The sequence below is a fragment of the Oncorhynchus mykiss genome, chromosome 12 (genome assembly GCF_013265735.2).
Source record: "Oncorhynchus mykiss isolate Arlee chromosome 12, USDA_OmykA_1.1, whole genome shotgun sequence".
NCBI lineage: Eukaryota > Metazoa > Chordata > Actinopteri > Salmoniformes > Salmonidae > Oncorhynchus > Oncorhynchus mykiss.
In genome coordinates this window covers 56,253,440-56,269,412 of record NC_048576.1, presented here as the reverse complement: position 1 = coordinate 56,269,412, position 15,973 = coordinate 56,253,440, and the positions used below count along the sequence as shown (strand labels likewise).

The window sequence follows — 15,973 nt, the reverse complement described above, 5'->3', positions numbered from 1 at the left end:
AGAATGAGTCCTTCTCCTCCTCAGCCACCGACATAATCAGCCCTTCTTCATAATCATAATGCCGATGATTGGAGTAGAAAAACACAAGATGATCATCTCTTAGCTATACTGATTGCAAATTGATGGAAAGTTTAGAAAAGTCATATATTTCCATATTGCTTGTGCTTCTGGGACATTATCAGACAAGGATAAACTCTCTTCACAATCAAAGAGCTGATTAACTAAATTGTGCAGTGAAACTACTTTGTTCAAAGCCACAACCCTGACCTTTGACTGATGCTGACTGGTTCATACTGTCTGTCACAAATGTAGGCTGCTAATGCGTCTATATCAAGATAGTACAATAGTCCCTAATACACCCTAAGTAGACATTTCTCTTAAGAGTCCAAGCTGTTTTTGTATAATATGTACGAACTTAAGATATCTGTTATTCTGCATGCTGGTATTGTGTTCTTGTCGTCTATGGTAGTATGGGTGATAAGTAGCCTAAACCAGAAGAATGGTTAGACTTGTCTATAACTGGGTGCGTAACTCCATCTACTGGACATCTTGTGTATTGCTTGTGACATCATAATGTCTTGGTGCTTTTATTTGAGCTATTAAGTTTGGCTATCAGTCAAGCTTTATTTTCTACTGCATGCTTATTATTAAATGCACGATGTGAAACATGAACCACTAATGTTCTAAAACTCCAAACGCAGTCTTTAGATTATCATTTAAAAGTCATACAATTAACGTAAAGAACAGACATGGTATTATTTTGAATTACGTTCAGATAATTGGATATGATGAGGATTGTCATAAGGGAACAGGGATTGAAGTGTGAGGATGGGGGAAACGTGCTCTCCTCTCCACAGTACACCTCGCTGAGACTGGGATAGTGATACACAAGGAACCAGAGCAACACAAACACACACACGCATGTACAGGCACACGTGTGCGCACAGATACAGTCACACATAAACACACACTCAAGGAAGTGACTCAGACAAAACAATGCCTCTACAAAAGATATGAAATGTAGCTAAAAATCCGATCACATTTTATTTGTCACATGCGCTGAATACAACAGTGAAATGCTTACTTACAAGCCCTTAACCAACAATGCAGTTTTAAGAAAAATACCTACAATAATAAGAAATAAAGTCACAAATAATTAAAGAGCAGCAGTAAAATAACAATAGAGAGGCTATATACAGGGGGTACCAGTACGGTAATCGAGGTAATATATATGTGCATAGAGTTATTAAAGTGACTTATGCATAGATAATAACAGAAAGCAGCAGCAGCTTAAAGGGGGGGAGGGGGGGTGGCAATGCAAGTAGTCTGGGTAGCCATTTGATTAGATGTTCAGTAGTCTTATGGCTTGGGGGGTAGAAGCTGTTTGGAAGCCTCTTGGACCTAGACTTGGCGTGCAGTAGCAGAGAGAACAGTCTATGGCTAGGGTGGCTGGAACCTTTGACAATTTTACTGTGGTAAGTAGTAGAATTTAGTTGCTAATTAGCTCAAGTTGTCCACGATGAGATTCGAACACACAACCTTTGTGTTACTAGACATTTGCATTATACAACCACTCATCCTCCCCAACAACTTCCCTCCTATTGTTTCTGTCTGAAGTAACTTACTGTCTTTATCTGTGATTGAAATGCACTGTATGCAAAATAATGTACTGCACACAAAGAAAGTATACTTTTGCGTGTGCCTGTACACATTTTCAAATTGTGTCTATTTCGTAATAATCTGTGATACTGGGTTTGAAATAACCATATCCTTTTTAAATACCTTGATGCATCATGAACAGGGGTGCTCAGTCGAGAGAGAAGCCACAACTACAGTCATTTCAATATCAATGCAAACCCCAAAACAGCAGATTGCTGTAAAACAATGACTTACACAGAACAGCTCCTGACAATTAAATAGTTTTTTAGGTAAGTTTTGGCCAGAAACATTCTCAAAACTTTTGAATTTCTGAGTCCATGTTAGGTTTTTAAGCAACTAATTGACCAACCATTTCATTCAGTTTTTTTCTGTGAGCTCAATACACAGTTTCTCTAGAGATAAATCAGATGAAGCCCGAACTGTGTGATGTAGTAGGGAGTTGTAGTTTCCATCAGGCCGATATTCTCCATAGTTTAGCGCAGAAGACATTGTAATTAACTACAATGACCACAATCCATTGCCGCTTACGGGGCAGGCACGGCGATGAAGAGAAGAAAGAAGAACGCGTGATTGAGAGGCGTAAAGAGCAGTTGCTTCGCGAGGTATCTCTACCTGAAAATACATGATCTTAGTGATTGATAGTTGGTATTTAGCAGCCATAAATGTATGCCTTATTTATCCAAATCAAATGTTATTTGTCACATGCGCCGAAAACAACATGGGTAGACCTTACCGTGAAATGCTTACTTTTACAAGCCCTCTTATGTCTCGGTGTCCCGCTAGCTTTCCACTACAACATCCGGTGAAATTGCAGAGCACGAAATTCAAAATCGTAATATTAAACATTCATGAAAATACAAGTGTCTTACATCATTTAAAAGGTTAACTTCTTGTTAATCCAACTGCATTGTCAGATTTCAAAAAGGCCTTGGCGAAAGCATACCATGCGATTATCTGAGGACAGTGCGCCACATCAAAATACTTTTTCAAACAAGCACAGGCGTCACAAAATCACAAATAGCAATAAAATAAATCACTTATCTTTGAAGATCTTCCTCTCTTTGCAATCCCAGGGGTCCCAGCTACACAATGAATGGTTGTTTTGTTTCTTCAACTGTAGGTATTACAGACTCGGCCAGGGACAGGTTGAAAATGTCAGTGAAGACACTTGCCAGTTGGTCAGCGCCTGCTCGGTGTACACATCCTGGTAATCTGTCTGGCCCTGCTGCCTTGTGAATATTGACCTGTTTAAAGGTCTTACTTACATCGGCTTAGTGGGTTGGAGTCCTGATCCTTGAAAGCGGCAGCTCTACCCTTTAGCTCAGTGAGGAAGTTGCCTGTAATCCATGGCTTCTGTTTGGGGTATCTATGCACGGTCACTCTGGGGACAATGTCATCGATGCTTTATTGATGAACCCGGTGACTGATGTGGTATACTCCTCGATGCCATCGGATGAGTCCCGGAACATATTCCAGTCTGTCCTAGCAAACCAGTCCTGTATCTTAGCATCTGCGTCATCTGACCACTTTCATATTGAGCAAATAAAGGTGGACTATAGTTTTTTTTCTCTTACTGCACATGTAACATGGTGGTAGAAATGAGGTAAAACAGATTTAAGTTGATTTACTTTGAAGAACTCCTAAAATAATGTTGTTGTTTTTTGTCAGACAGCATAGGCAGCAGCTCTATAGAGATGAGATGATGACTTGGAATGAAATAATTAAGTCATCAAATAAAACAAATGTGAATAAATGATGGTTAATAAGTGATAAGCAGTATCGGACAGTCACTGCCATCATGGGACTTGTAATAATTGTTTTATTCTGTGTTGTTACAGCATTGAACCCACATAATGCATAGCGCATTTAATGTAAAAGAAAAATGAACAGACCTCAAACAGCACTAATCACTCAGCACTCGTTCACATATACCAACATAAGGGTACAACATGATAACACTAGCTAGGTTTTCAACTAATTGGCAACAGATTTTCATGCGAATATTCTAAAATCTGCATATAAACAGTATGCATTTTCCCACCAGAGATATGTTTACATCAAATTGACTTGTGGCAGATAAAAGGCTGTGCGGGATGAGGTATTGCACATAAAAATACCTTTAGCCGTTAAATTCACATGTACCGAATAAAAAATATTCTAGGGCATTTTCGACTCTGCTCTCACAAAAAAATGGTGCATTTCTCACAAAACATTAGGAACACCTCCTCAGAACAGCCTCAATTCATCGGGGCATAGACTCTACAAGGTGTCGAAAGGGTTCCACAGGGATACTGGCCCATGGTGACTCCAATGTTTCCCACAGTTGTGTCAAGTTGGCTGGATGTCCTTTGGGTGGTGGACCATTCTTGATACATGCGGGAAACTGTTGAGCATGAAAAACCCAGCAGCGTTGCAGTTCTTGACACACTGAAACCATTTCGCCTGGCACCTACTATCATACCATGTTCAAAGGCACATAAATATTTTGTGTTGCTAATTCACCCTCTGAATGACACACATACACCATCCATGTCTCAATTGTTTTAAGGCTTAAAAATCATTTTACTTGTCTCCTCCACTTTATCTACACTGATTGAAGTGGATTTAACAAGTGACATCAATAAGAGATCATATATTTCACCTGGATTCACCTGGTCAATCTATGTCATGGAAAGAGCAGGTGTTCCTAATGTTTTGTACACTCAGTGTATAGGAACTGTGCACATTTTGGTATTGGCACAGGCTCTCTCGCCAACAGCTCGCAGATGCAGTGCGGGTATAGCCTACATGATGAAATTACTACGGACAAATATAATTTTTATTTGTCAGATGGCAGCCAAGCATAGATGATCAATGTCACCAGAATAAGACCCTCAATATTAATTGGAAAGGAGCATCAAGCTCCAACCTTGCACTTTCACCACTCTGTGATGTTCATTATCATTTATTTACTCTATAGCCTAAGAAAATGCATGCTTTCCCGACGAGCCATAGTGGGAGGACCACACAACATGTCATCGCGTGACTCCAAGTACACTTCGATATAATAGTTATTATATCAATATTTGCACATAAAAGCATTTCCACCGACATTTCTCGCATAGTTAATTTTACCGACACAAAAAGATCACATCTTGTCTAGCGTATTTTGTTTTGTCGACATTTGGAAAGTTTACAGACAAATTGTAATGGCCGGGGTGTAGTGGAGGAAGAAGTCAGGCGCAGGAAACAGAGAGTTCAGGGTAGCGATACTTTTTAATTCACCACACCGGTGAAAACGATGCCACCCAAAACAAATGCCCCAAAGCACAGGGAACTAAACAGTCCAGAAAAACACACATAAACGCACAACCGTGACTTACAGGCGTGCACAATAGTACACAGAAAACAATCCCGCACACCCAGCAGGCGGGCCAGCTGGATAATAAAGCCCAACCAATTAACCTAACTAAACACAGGTGTAACTAATAAACAGACAAGGGAAAAAAAAGGATCAGTGGCAGCTAGTAGGCCGGTGACGACGACCGCCGAGCACCACCCGAACAGGAAGGGGAGCTACCTTTGGTAGGAGTCGTGACACAAATGTTCTGTTTCTATCAGGCCTGTCGTTACATTTTTTATCAGACATGTACTTTGCTCGTTACTCGCATAAAAAGGTTGGATGGGTACCTGGTTTGTGACATAGGTATACGGTTTTCCAGTCATGGAAAGTGAGGCACCTGAGAGAATGTAATGATAGCTAGCTGTATGTAGATATAAGCCAGGTAACAGAGAGGTAAGGGTACCTTATAATGACACTCAGAGTGCCAAAAGGAATCACCACAGTAGCTGGGGCAAACATGTATGTTGCAAAGTTGGCCGTTTCGCCGGCACCCACTGGGGAAGCAGAAAATAACAAACATTTATGGTAACTGTAAAAAAAACAACGCACAACATGTGCACAAGCACTTACAACAAACAATTCCACACAAAGACATGGGGGAACAAAGGGTTAAATATACAACAATTAATGAGGGAAATGAAAGCCAGGTGTGTAGGAAAACAAGACAAAACAAATGGAAAATGAAAGTGGATCGACGATGGCTAGAAGACCGGTGACGCCGACCCCCGAACGCCGCCCGAACAAGGAGAGGAACCGATTTCGGTGGAAGTCGTGATAGTAGCCCAACAGAAATGTAGTGAAACTACTCAAAATACAAGTACTCCCATATGACATATAGTTAGTGATGAGGGGAAAATATTTATACAGTTACATATCGCAATATTATTACTTTGACTCCAAGTATGGATTTGTAATTTTTTTTTTTTAAATCGATTGGTAGTGTTAGCTAACACTAGTAGCTTGTTGGCTATACCTGAGCCAAGACAAATGTATTTTCATCCTATAGATTGTTCTCCTTTCTAAATAGTGAGCCAACATGTTTACAGGACTTTTATTTCCATGACTGATCCCCAAAAAAGGTATCATGCTCTCTCTTGTCTCTCTGCAGCAGAAATAATGGTGAGCATTATATTTGGAACATCAAATTGCAATTAAATCGCAGTATCGAATCGCAATACATATCGTATCGGCACCTAAGTATGGTGATAATATTGTATCGTGAGGTCCCTGGCAATTTCCAGCCCTACAGTGCTTCTGGTGAATATTGAGAGTAGATTTCGCTACTTGGCAAAACAAACTCACTGGTTAGAAGGCCACCCCACCATAGCCAGTCCTTTAAATATTCATGACCACCTTCACCTGCACAAACACAGACAAAGCACTCAATAAAATAGAAGACAAACAAATAAATGACATCAAGCAATAAACAAATGAAGTTGATTGATTGCTTGACGTGAAACATCACTTTAAGTTCCAACCTCCTGTAAAGGCCATAAAGTTGTGTCATGTCCTCAGAAAACCTTGATGCTAGTACAGTTTGTTCAATCAAATGTTATATAACCGAATAAGAGAACCCTTTATAGACAGTGCATTGCTCCGGTCAGGGTTCCTGCCCAGTTTCGAGTGCTACAACAACCTTTAACAGTGGCTGGATGTACTGTTCAATTTCCCTTTTCTTATGGATAGCTGAAATATCATACTGTAAGGTCATAGTGCAAGAACTACTGTCAGTCGATACCATTTCATTTCAATGAACAGGAACAAAGCCCTATACTGTAGATCTCTTTTTGTTTTTCTGCATCCTTAAACATTGTTTCCTTAGAAGACACTCACCTGCTCTTGTCTGTTCATTACAGGCTATTTTTTTTATTTAAACTTTATTTCACCAGGTAGGCCAGTTGAGAGCAAGTTCTCATTTACAACTGTGACCTGGACAAGATAACGCAAAGCAGTGCGACACAAACAAGACAGTTACACATGGGAAAAACAAACGAACAGTCAATAACACAATAGAAAAATCTAAGATTAGGGAGGTATGGCAATAAATAGGCCATAGTGGAGAAATAATTACAATTCAGCAATTAAACACTGGGGTTATAGATGTGCAAGTAGAGATACTGGGGTGCAAAGGAGCAAAAAAAATGTCTAGCCTTCTTCTTGCATCACACTTCCTCCAATCAGGAAGGCAGACAGCACTGCCAGGGTCAAACAAATCCAGAAGTTATAGCTGCTCCATTTGTTGCCGACAGCTGATAGCCCTGTCTCAGTGGCATTGTGATTGTCAGTGAATGAGGTGTTAAGTAGGCCTGTCTCCCCATTGACTATACAAACAGCAGTCTTTGACAGACACAGCAGCCTTATTATGGAACCTGGAAAAACAAGCAGAGTGCAATAACTTTTAACATGATAGCTTTATAAAAGCTATTATGCTATTATTGTGTATTTACCATGTACTTTTTAAGTAAATACCTGGCATTTCTGTAAAATAAAGTACACTGCTCAAAAAAATAAAGGGAACACTAAAATAACACATCCTAGATCTGAATGAATGAAATATTCTTATTAAATACTTTTTTCTTTACATAGTTGAATGTGCTGACAACAAAATCACACAAAAATTATCAATGGAAATCAAATTTATCAACCCATGGAGGTCTGAATTTGGAGTCACACTCAAAATGAAAGTGGAAAACCACACTACAGGCTGATCCAACTTTGATGTAATGTCCTTCAAACAAGTCAAAATGAGGCTCAGTAGTGTGTGTTGCCTCCACGTGCCTGTATGACCTCCCTACAATGCCTGGGCATGCTCCTGATGAGGTGACGGATGGTCTCCTGAGGGATCTCCTCCCAGACCTGGACTAAAGCATGTGGTGCAACGTGGCGTTGGTGGATGGAGCGAGACATGATGTCCCAGATGTGCTCAATTGGATTCAGGTCTGGGGAACGGGCGGGCCAGTCCATAGCATCAATGCCTTCCTCTTTCAGGAACTGCTGACACACTCCAGCCACATGAGGTCTAGCATTGTCTTGCATTAGGAGGAACCCAGGGCCAACCGCACCAGCATATGGTCTCACAAGGGGTCTGGGGATCTCATCTCGGTACCAAATGGCAGTCAGGCTACCTCTGGTGAGCACATGGAGGGCTGTGCGGCCCCCCAAAGAAATGCCACCCCACACCTTGACTGACCCACCGCCAAACCGGTCATGCTGAAGGATGTTGCAGGCAGCAGATCGTTCTCCATGGTGTCTCCAGACTGTCACGTCTGTCACATGTGCACAATGTAAACCTGCTTTCACCTGTTTCTGACCGTTTAAGCAGACACATGCACATTTGTGGCCTGCTGGAGGTCATTTTGCAGGGCTCTGGCAGTGCTCCTCCTGCTCCTCCTTGCACAAAGGCGGAGGTAGCGATCCTGCTGCTGGGTTGTTGCCCTCCTACGGCCTCCTCCACGTCTCCTGATGTACTGGCCTGTCTCCTGGTAGCACCTCCATGCTCTGGACACTATGCTGACAGACACAGCAAACCTTCTTGCCACAGCTCGCATTGATGTTCCATCCTGGATGAGCTGCACTACCTGAGCCACTTGTGTGGGTTGTAGACTCCATCTCATGCTACCACTAGAGTGAAAGCACCGCCAGCATTCAAAAGTGACCAAAACATCAGCCAGGAAGCATAGAAACTGAGAAGTGGTCTGTGGTCACCACCTGCAGAACCACTCCTTTATTGGGAGTGCTAATTGCCTATAATTTCCACCTGTTGTCTATGCCATTTGCACAACAGCATGTGAAATTTATTGTCAATCAGTGTTGCTTCCTAAGTGGACAGTTTAATTTCACAGAAGTGTGATTGACTTGGAGTTACATTGTGTTGTTAGAGTGTTCCCTTTATTTTTTGAGCAGTGTATATTCCTGCTATCAGAATATCTAATGAAAAGATACCAATTCAAAACACACAGTTGAAATTGAAATGAACAACAGAGATAATGGCCTACATAGAGATGCAGATTGCTTAAAGGTCCAATGCAGCCATTTTATATGAACATCAAATAATTTCTGGATAACAATTGAGTACCTTACTGTGAATATTTTCAATTAAAATTCTCAAAAACAAACAATGATAGCTTGGCAAAGAGCAATTTTGCAAGCAATAATTTTGCTAGGACTGTCTGGGAATGGTCTGAGTTGGGAGGGGAAAACTGAAAATTAGCAGTTATTGGCAGAGATGTTTGGAACTCTCTTTCTTATTGGTCTATTAACTAATTCAGCACCTGGTGATGTCACAAGGCAGGAGATAACTCCATCCCACCAAAACAGGCAAACATTTTAGGGGGTCTTTTCAAAATGTTTTTTTTTTGACTGCACTGGGCCTTTAAAGCTAGAATCCTTAGTTGTCCATCTTTGGACTTATAAATTAATTATATATACCCATTCGTTCAACTGTAATACCCCATCAGAACCCAAAATATAAGGTTGTTTTATTCCAATGTTTGTAAACAATGTAAATGTAAACAAACATTTAAAGCTAGGGGGTCAGTCAATAGGGAACATTTCAAGAACTTTGAAAGTTTTTTCAAGTGCAGTTGCAAAAACCATCACCAAACTGAGGACCACCACAGGAAAGGAAGACCCAGAGTTGCAACTGTTCAGAGGATACTTTGTGAATCAGGCCTTCATGGTCGTATTGCTGCAAAGAAACCACAACTAAAGGACACCAATAAGAAGAAGAGACTTGTTTGGGCCAAGAAACACAAGCAATGGACATTAGGAAATCTCTCCAATTGTTCTGATGAGGGGCGGCAGGGTAGCCTAGTGGTTAGAGCGTTGGACTAGTTACCTGAAGGTTGCAAGTGCAAATCCCCGAGCTGACAACGTACAAATCTGTTGTTCTGCCCCTGAACAGGCAGTTAACCCACTGTTCCTAGGCCGTCATTGAAAATAATAATTTGTTCTTAACTGACTTGCCTAGTTAAATAAAGGTTTTTAAAAAATGAGTCAAAATTTGAGATTTTTGGTTCTAACCGCCGTGCCTTTGTGAGATGCAGAGTAGGTGAACGGATAATTTCTGCATGCGTGTTTCCAGCCATGAAGCATAGAGGAGGAGATGTATAGTGGGGGGGATTTGCTGGTGACACTGTCTGTGATTTATTTAGAATTCAAGGCACACTTAACCAGCATGGCTACCACAGCATTCTGCAGCGATGTGCCATCCCGTCTGGTTTGCGCTTAGTGGGACTGTCATTTGTTTTTCAACAGGACAATGACCCAAAACAGACCTCCAGGCTGTGTAAGGGCTATTTGACCAAGGAAAGTGATGGAGAGCTTTTTTTTGGTTCGAACTGGTTTAGAACTTTATTTTGCTGCTCGGAACAGCAGAACGGAACCAAAAAAATATGGTTCAACCCCTGGATCAGACCGACTCCTCAATCATACTGCAACCTGACTATATTGAGTGCTCGCTCATCAGTTGCCAAAGATGAGTCCAAGTGAGCGGTCAGCGTCTTAACAAAAATGTGGTCAGCTCTAGTAAACTATGATGTCACGAGAGTCATGAACACAGGACATCCAGACATCTCTCTATTCCTAAGAGAATGGGAGAAGCTAAAGATTGAAGACAGAGTGCTGTACACTTTTTAAAAATGTATTAGGGGGTAGATGAGTTTAATATTGCGGATAGATTGTAAATTCCATCAACTTAATTGTCTGCATCATTTCCAATCCCCCATATATTTGTTTTGTAAATAATTTATATACAGTATATACCCATATATATATATATATATATATATATATATATATATATATATATATATATATTACACATAATTACATACATACATACATACATACATGCATACATACGTACATATGTACATACATACAAATCCCACAAACCCTACCACCCTTATCCTAATTGGAGGAAACTAATAAACAATAACACTTAGGCTTCTACTTCCAGCTTAAACTTACTATATACTTTTTACGGACACAATCGATTTCACAAATGTAATATTATGTTTGTTTGTAGTCCTGGCCTTCCTCTAACCTCCACCTCTCCCATCTATTTCTGATGTCCATCCAGTTTGATTTATATTTGCTATATAACTTCACAAAGTTCTGAACCTATATACATTTTACCGACTCAATATCTTTTACATTTGTGTTCTTGTTGTTATTAGTCTCACCCTTCAGCTCCATTCAACCTCTCACATCTATCTCTTAACACCATCCATATTGGATTTCTATTTGCCATATATTTTGCTATACAAATCCTCCAAACAGACCTCACTGAACTCAGCTACTTCTGCCAGAGAAGTTCAGTGTTGAAATCACTACATGTGTTGAAGTCACTACTTGATGACTCAGGTCACCTGGGGTTTCGACAATACTTATGGATTAGTAAGACACAGTTTCTAGAGGCCACATATTAAACCAGAGGTCAAAGACTACTGCATGTCCTGTGCTCGCTGTATCCATAGAAAGACTACTCAAAATAGTTGCTCCTTTGTCTCATATACATAGTGATGGACCTTTGGATCTTGTCTGCATGGATTTCCTGTCCATTGAACCAGATTCCAGTGAGACAGCAAATGTCCTAGTCAATACAGATCACTGTATAAAACATGCTTGTATTTCCTACTAAGAATCAGAATTGAACCTTTATGGTGATCCTCAACCTGAGACATCTTGTATATTTGTACAATTGCACTCGAAGCAACCGGATATTCTCTGTACTTTATCATGTTGGCCGTGAAGCAAGGTTACCTGTAGATCTATGCTTTGGAGTCTCGAGTGATGGTGCATCAGAAAAGTCTGACATGAAGAGTTGCAAGCTGTATTCAAACTCTGAGACCACTGCAGGAAAAAATAGAACATAGAGAACACAGGAAATGATCAAGATTCGCCAGAGACAGAGTCCTGATACGGAATCTAGGACTGAAAGGAAAGCACAAGTTGGCAGATTGCTGGGCCTTTACGCCGCATGTTGTTGAAAGTCAAATGCCAAACTTGTATTTTTTCATTTTTTTATTTCACCTTTATTTAACCAGGTAGGCTAGTTGAGAACAAGTTCTCATTTGCAACTGCGACCTGGCCAAGATAAAACAAAGTAGTTCTACAAATACAACAACACAGAGTTGCACATGGAATAAACAAATATACAACAATAATTCAACTTAACTGCGTTTTGGTTGAAGCCAGAAAATCCCCAAATCCTTCATCGGAATTACCTGTTACTGCTAGCAATGCAAGTGTGCCTAGAATCTGTGGCTGACGTTGATCCAACACAGAGTCGAAGAACTCTGCAAAGAAGAAGAAAGAAAGAAAATAAGAACAATTAACTGGAATTGAACAAGCCAGAAGGCTGTACTTCAAGTGAAGAAGAAAAACTGGAAGAGGATGTGAAAAATCCAGAGAAATCTGAAGATGTTGATTCAGAAGATGAAGACAACTTTTCAAGACAGAGAAGATGAAGAAATTTCAGAACCTTTCAGTTTGGATTTAGAATGTAATGACCAGAGAACCTGTGGCGAGGTCAGGAGGAAAGAAAATGAGTCCACTGAAGAAAGAAATGAAGCGGAAGAAGCAACAGAAACAAATGACTGTAGGTTGAGGAATCTGACCTAGTTGAAGAGAAGCCAGAAGAAAGGGAGGAAGCAGAAACAGAGAAGAATATCTCAAATAACTAAGAAAGCTTCTACACTACTGACCTCTGACACACCTGGAGTTCCTAATGTGATGTGTGCTCCTATAGTGAGACATGTCTCCTTCATATACAAGTGGATTGGGCAATACTCTGAATATCCCTTACATCCCGGTTAGATACTCTAGGCAACAGAAAACAAGGATTGACACATTTCCTGTGTTTGTACATGATGTTCTTTACACTAGTTTACTTGTCATGAGGGCATGCTTATTTTGATGAAGCCTGTTGTTTGCATCGCATCAAACACTTGTACTACTTCCATGTGCAAGCTTCAAAGAAACAACATGCCAATAGTTTAAGAATTAGTGTTGGTTTTAATTCTTTAATGTACCATCCACTTAAGTATTTTGACGTTTACGTTCATGTGAACTAATGTAAGTTTACGTTCATGTGAACTAATGTAACCGGAGGTAAGTTCAACAAGTTCAACATGTTAGCGATTTGAACGAACATTCCTACTTTTTTGTAAGGATTACTGTGGCATTTTAGTGGCAGCAATCCGAACTGAAAATTACTTTGCTATACTACATGTAACAGAAAGCCTACAGGGTTTCCCAGTAACATTTGTTTTCCCATTCCTTCGCAGAATCATTCGTCTTCTATCGGCATTGCGCGCCAACATTAGCTTGCAAGCTAGATTGAACAGTGTCAGTGACTGAGTTTTAAGAGTGTAGTCTAATACCCGGGGGTTTTATTTATTCTTTTTTATATTGTATTGTATTTCTGATCATCTTTTTTCATAACAGTAATAACACATCCCAGTCAAATTGTGTTCCGTGTGTGTTTGTAACTTTAAATATCTATTAGTAAATATCCCTAGCTTCTCATTTCCCCCCTAACGAGTCAATTTCATACAAGTTCATCGTTTTCATGATTATTTCCATGCTGATTTATCTGAGCCTTTGGTGAGAGGGTTATATCAGTTTTCTTTTCTTCTAAAAAACAGCCCGATCGATCAGAAACCGGATCACTCAGATCCAGATGAAAAGTTTTGAAAAACTGGGCCCACGTGATTAAGATTTCAGAACTGAGTAATGAATGAATTTTAAAGACAGAAAAATGCATAATAATTAGCAAATACTAAATAAAGTTTCACATTCCAAACGCTTGTCTGAGAGCTATAACATGATGGTGAATCAACCAAGCACAGTAGCAAGGTGAATGAAGCTGTGCATAGGCCTATCTCAAAAACACTGACTGATGTTAGCAAAGAGCATAATATCTTTGAAAACACTGTAATATTAGTTAATTATGATAAGGTAGACAGTCAAAATAATGCAATACCGGGAGAAAAAAGGGGAACAAAATGGTAATTGTGCAAGGCCCTCTTAGCTGCATAGTAACACAATCGAGGCAACTAAGAAGACATGATATGAACATGTCTGAATTACCACAATATGCATTTACAATATCATGTAAACTCAAAACCACAAATTGCACAGAAGCCATAGTAGCCTACTCAGAACCTAAGGCCCATTCACAAAAGGAAAACTCAAAGTCCTTGCTAATTTCATATAACTTTATTTTCTGGGGAAAAATAAAACACGTCTAGACCTTTTCTTGTTTGCACTCCATGTTTGCAAATCTTTGAAGGAGGATGCTGTCTCTGAGAATTTGAGCGTGGCAGTGGGTGAACGCAGGCTAAGTGGTCCGACAGGTCTCAGTTGCAGTAGTTTTGCAGGTCGAAGATGTTGCAGGGCTTGTGACAGCACTGCTCTACAATACCTCTCTTTACCATCATCTCCATCTGGTCTTTGAAGGGGTACTCTTCATTCTCCTTTGCTGATTTTGGAGAGAGGAACCCTGCAAGAGGAGAAAAATATATTGAGTGAGTGCTATAGCACAACATAAACCAGCATATGTTGTATGGACTACTGTATATGCCTTTCCCTGTATCTCATCATTGCCTTCACATTAATTTCAATATTTGTAGGTTCTACATTGTTCCACATCATTGTTATTCATAGTGACCATGAGTTTCCTACATGCCATATCTACACACACAAAAACAGTAAAGTAGCTTGTGGTCTTAGATCAAGTTGAGTTGTCGAGCAGCTATGAAGTCTTTTGAATTCAGACAGTGCTAGAGGTGTCTTGCCTATAAGGGGATCCACATCTCTCTTTGGGTTGTAAAAGAATCCTTTCTCTCCACACACCAGATAGAGGGCGTCCACCAGGTGAGAGCCACACAGGTGCTGGGCAGCTGCAGCGTCTGCCCCGGGGGAGAGCGCCAGCAGCACCAGCAGAGATGCAGCTTGGAGCCAATAGGCCATGGTGATGGTAGGCTGGATGAGGGAAACACAATGAAACAGATAAGTTCACACTGCTTACAGTACACCATGGGAGCTTCATGCAATGTATGAGAACAATCTCTATTCTAGTTCTTGGATTGATATTACTCATTTTGTGTAATGCTGACGACCCATATCCTGTTGATATATTGTCATTCAGTATGTTCTAAAATAAACCGTATCCCTACATCAACAAAACTACAGTTATTTGGTTCTAAGATTAAAGTACATAGTACATAGAAATACATTTGTTCAACAAAAACGGTAAGAGTTCTGAGGCATTTTCATATTCTAGTTGCATTTACATCCCCAAAATCTACCACGTTAACCCTACTGTCGTTCCCAATCCTCCAGTGAAACAGATAGACCCCCAAGCTCTTGCCTATGGAGTTTGTGGTGGTGAAGAAGCTCTGTAGAAGAGTAGCAAAAATGCTGAGGGAAGAATTAGTTGAGGCAGAACACCAGGTCCTCCCCCCATTTATACCCCTGGAGCAGACGGGTCTCGGAACAAGGGCCTGTGGTCTTTGCCAGTGTCAGCGGAAAAAAGAAGTCTCTCAATGAAATCAAATGGTAAGTGGCAATTCAGTTGTTCGCCTCGTTAGACATGTTTGTCTTACTAAGTGACATTAGTGGACCAAGCAGAGGGCCAGCGAATCGGACATAACTGATGTGACCTGTGTCTGAGATATACAGACGATTCCAGGGATGGATGACCTGTGCATGGTCTACCTGCTCCTGATTCAGCTGTGCTAAAGAGCATATGAGGTGTTTGTTTGAAGAAGATAGTGAGAGACAGCTGGTGGCTCAATGAGTGTCCTTTGCATCAGTTTTTGGAGGTGAAGTTCCTGTTGTGATGTTAGTGGGATATTTCATGTTGACACATTGCCCATTAACAGAGTCAGATCATTTTGTGACAACTTTTTCCATGATGCACTC

The 15,973-nt window shown here is 40.4% G+C and overlaps 1 protein-coding gene across 2 annotated transcripts; it reads right to left on the bottom strand.

The window, feature by feature from the left end:
- Positions 1–14,251: 14,251 nt before the first annotated feature.
- On the bottom strand, positions 14,252–15,487 carry LOC100136702 (preproinsulin 1). Of its 2 annotated transcripts, none has more exons than XM_036936689.1 (3): positions 15,358–15,473; positions 14,845–15,031; positions 14,252–14,549 (listed from the first exon to the last, which is right to left on the bottom strand). In XM_036936689.1, the coding sequence occupies exons 2-3, from the start codon at positions 15,017–15,019 to the stop codon at positions 14,407–14,409; spliced, it is 318 nt and encodes a 105-aa protein (XP_036792584.1). In that variant the 5' UTR covers positions 15,020–15,031; positions 15,358–15,473; the 3' UTR covers positions 14,252–14,406.
- Between the last annotated feature and the right edge of the window lie 486 nt (positions 15,488–15,973).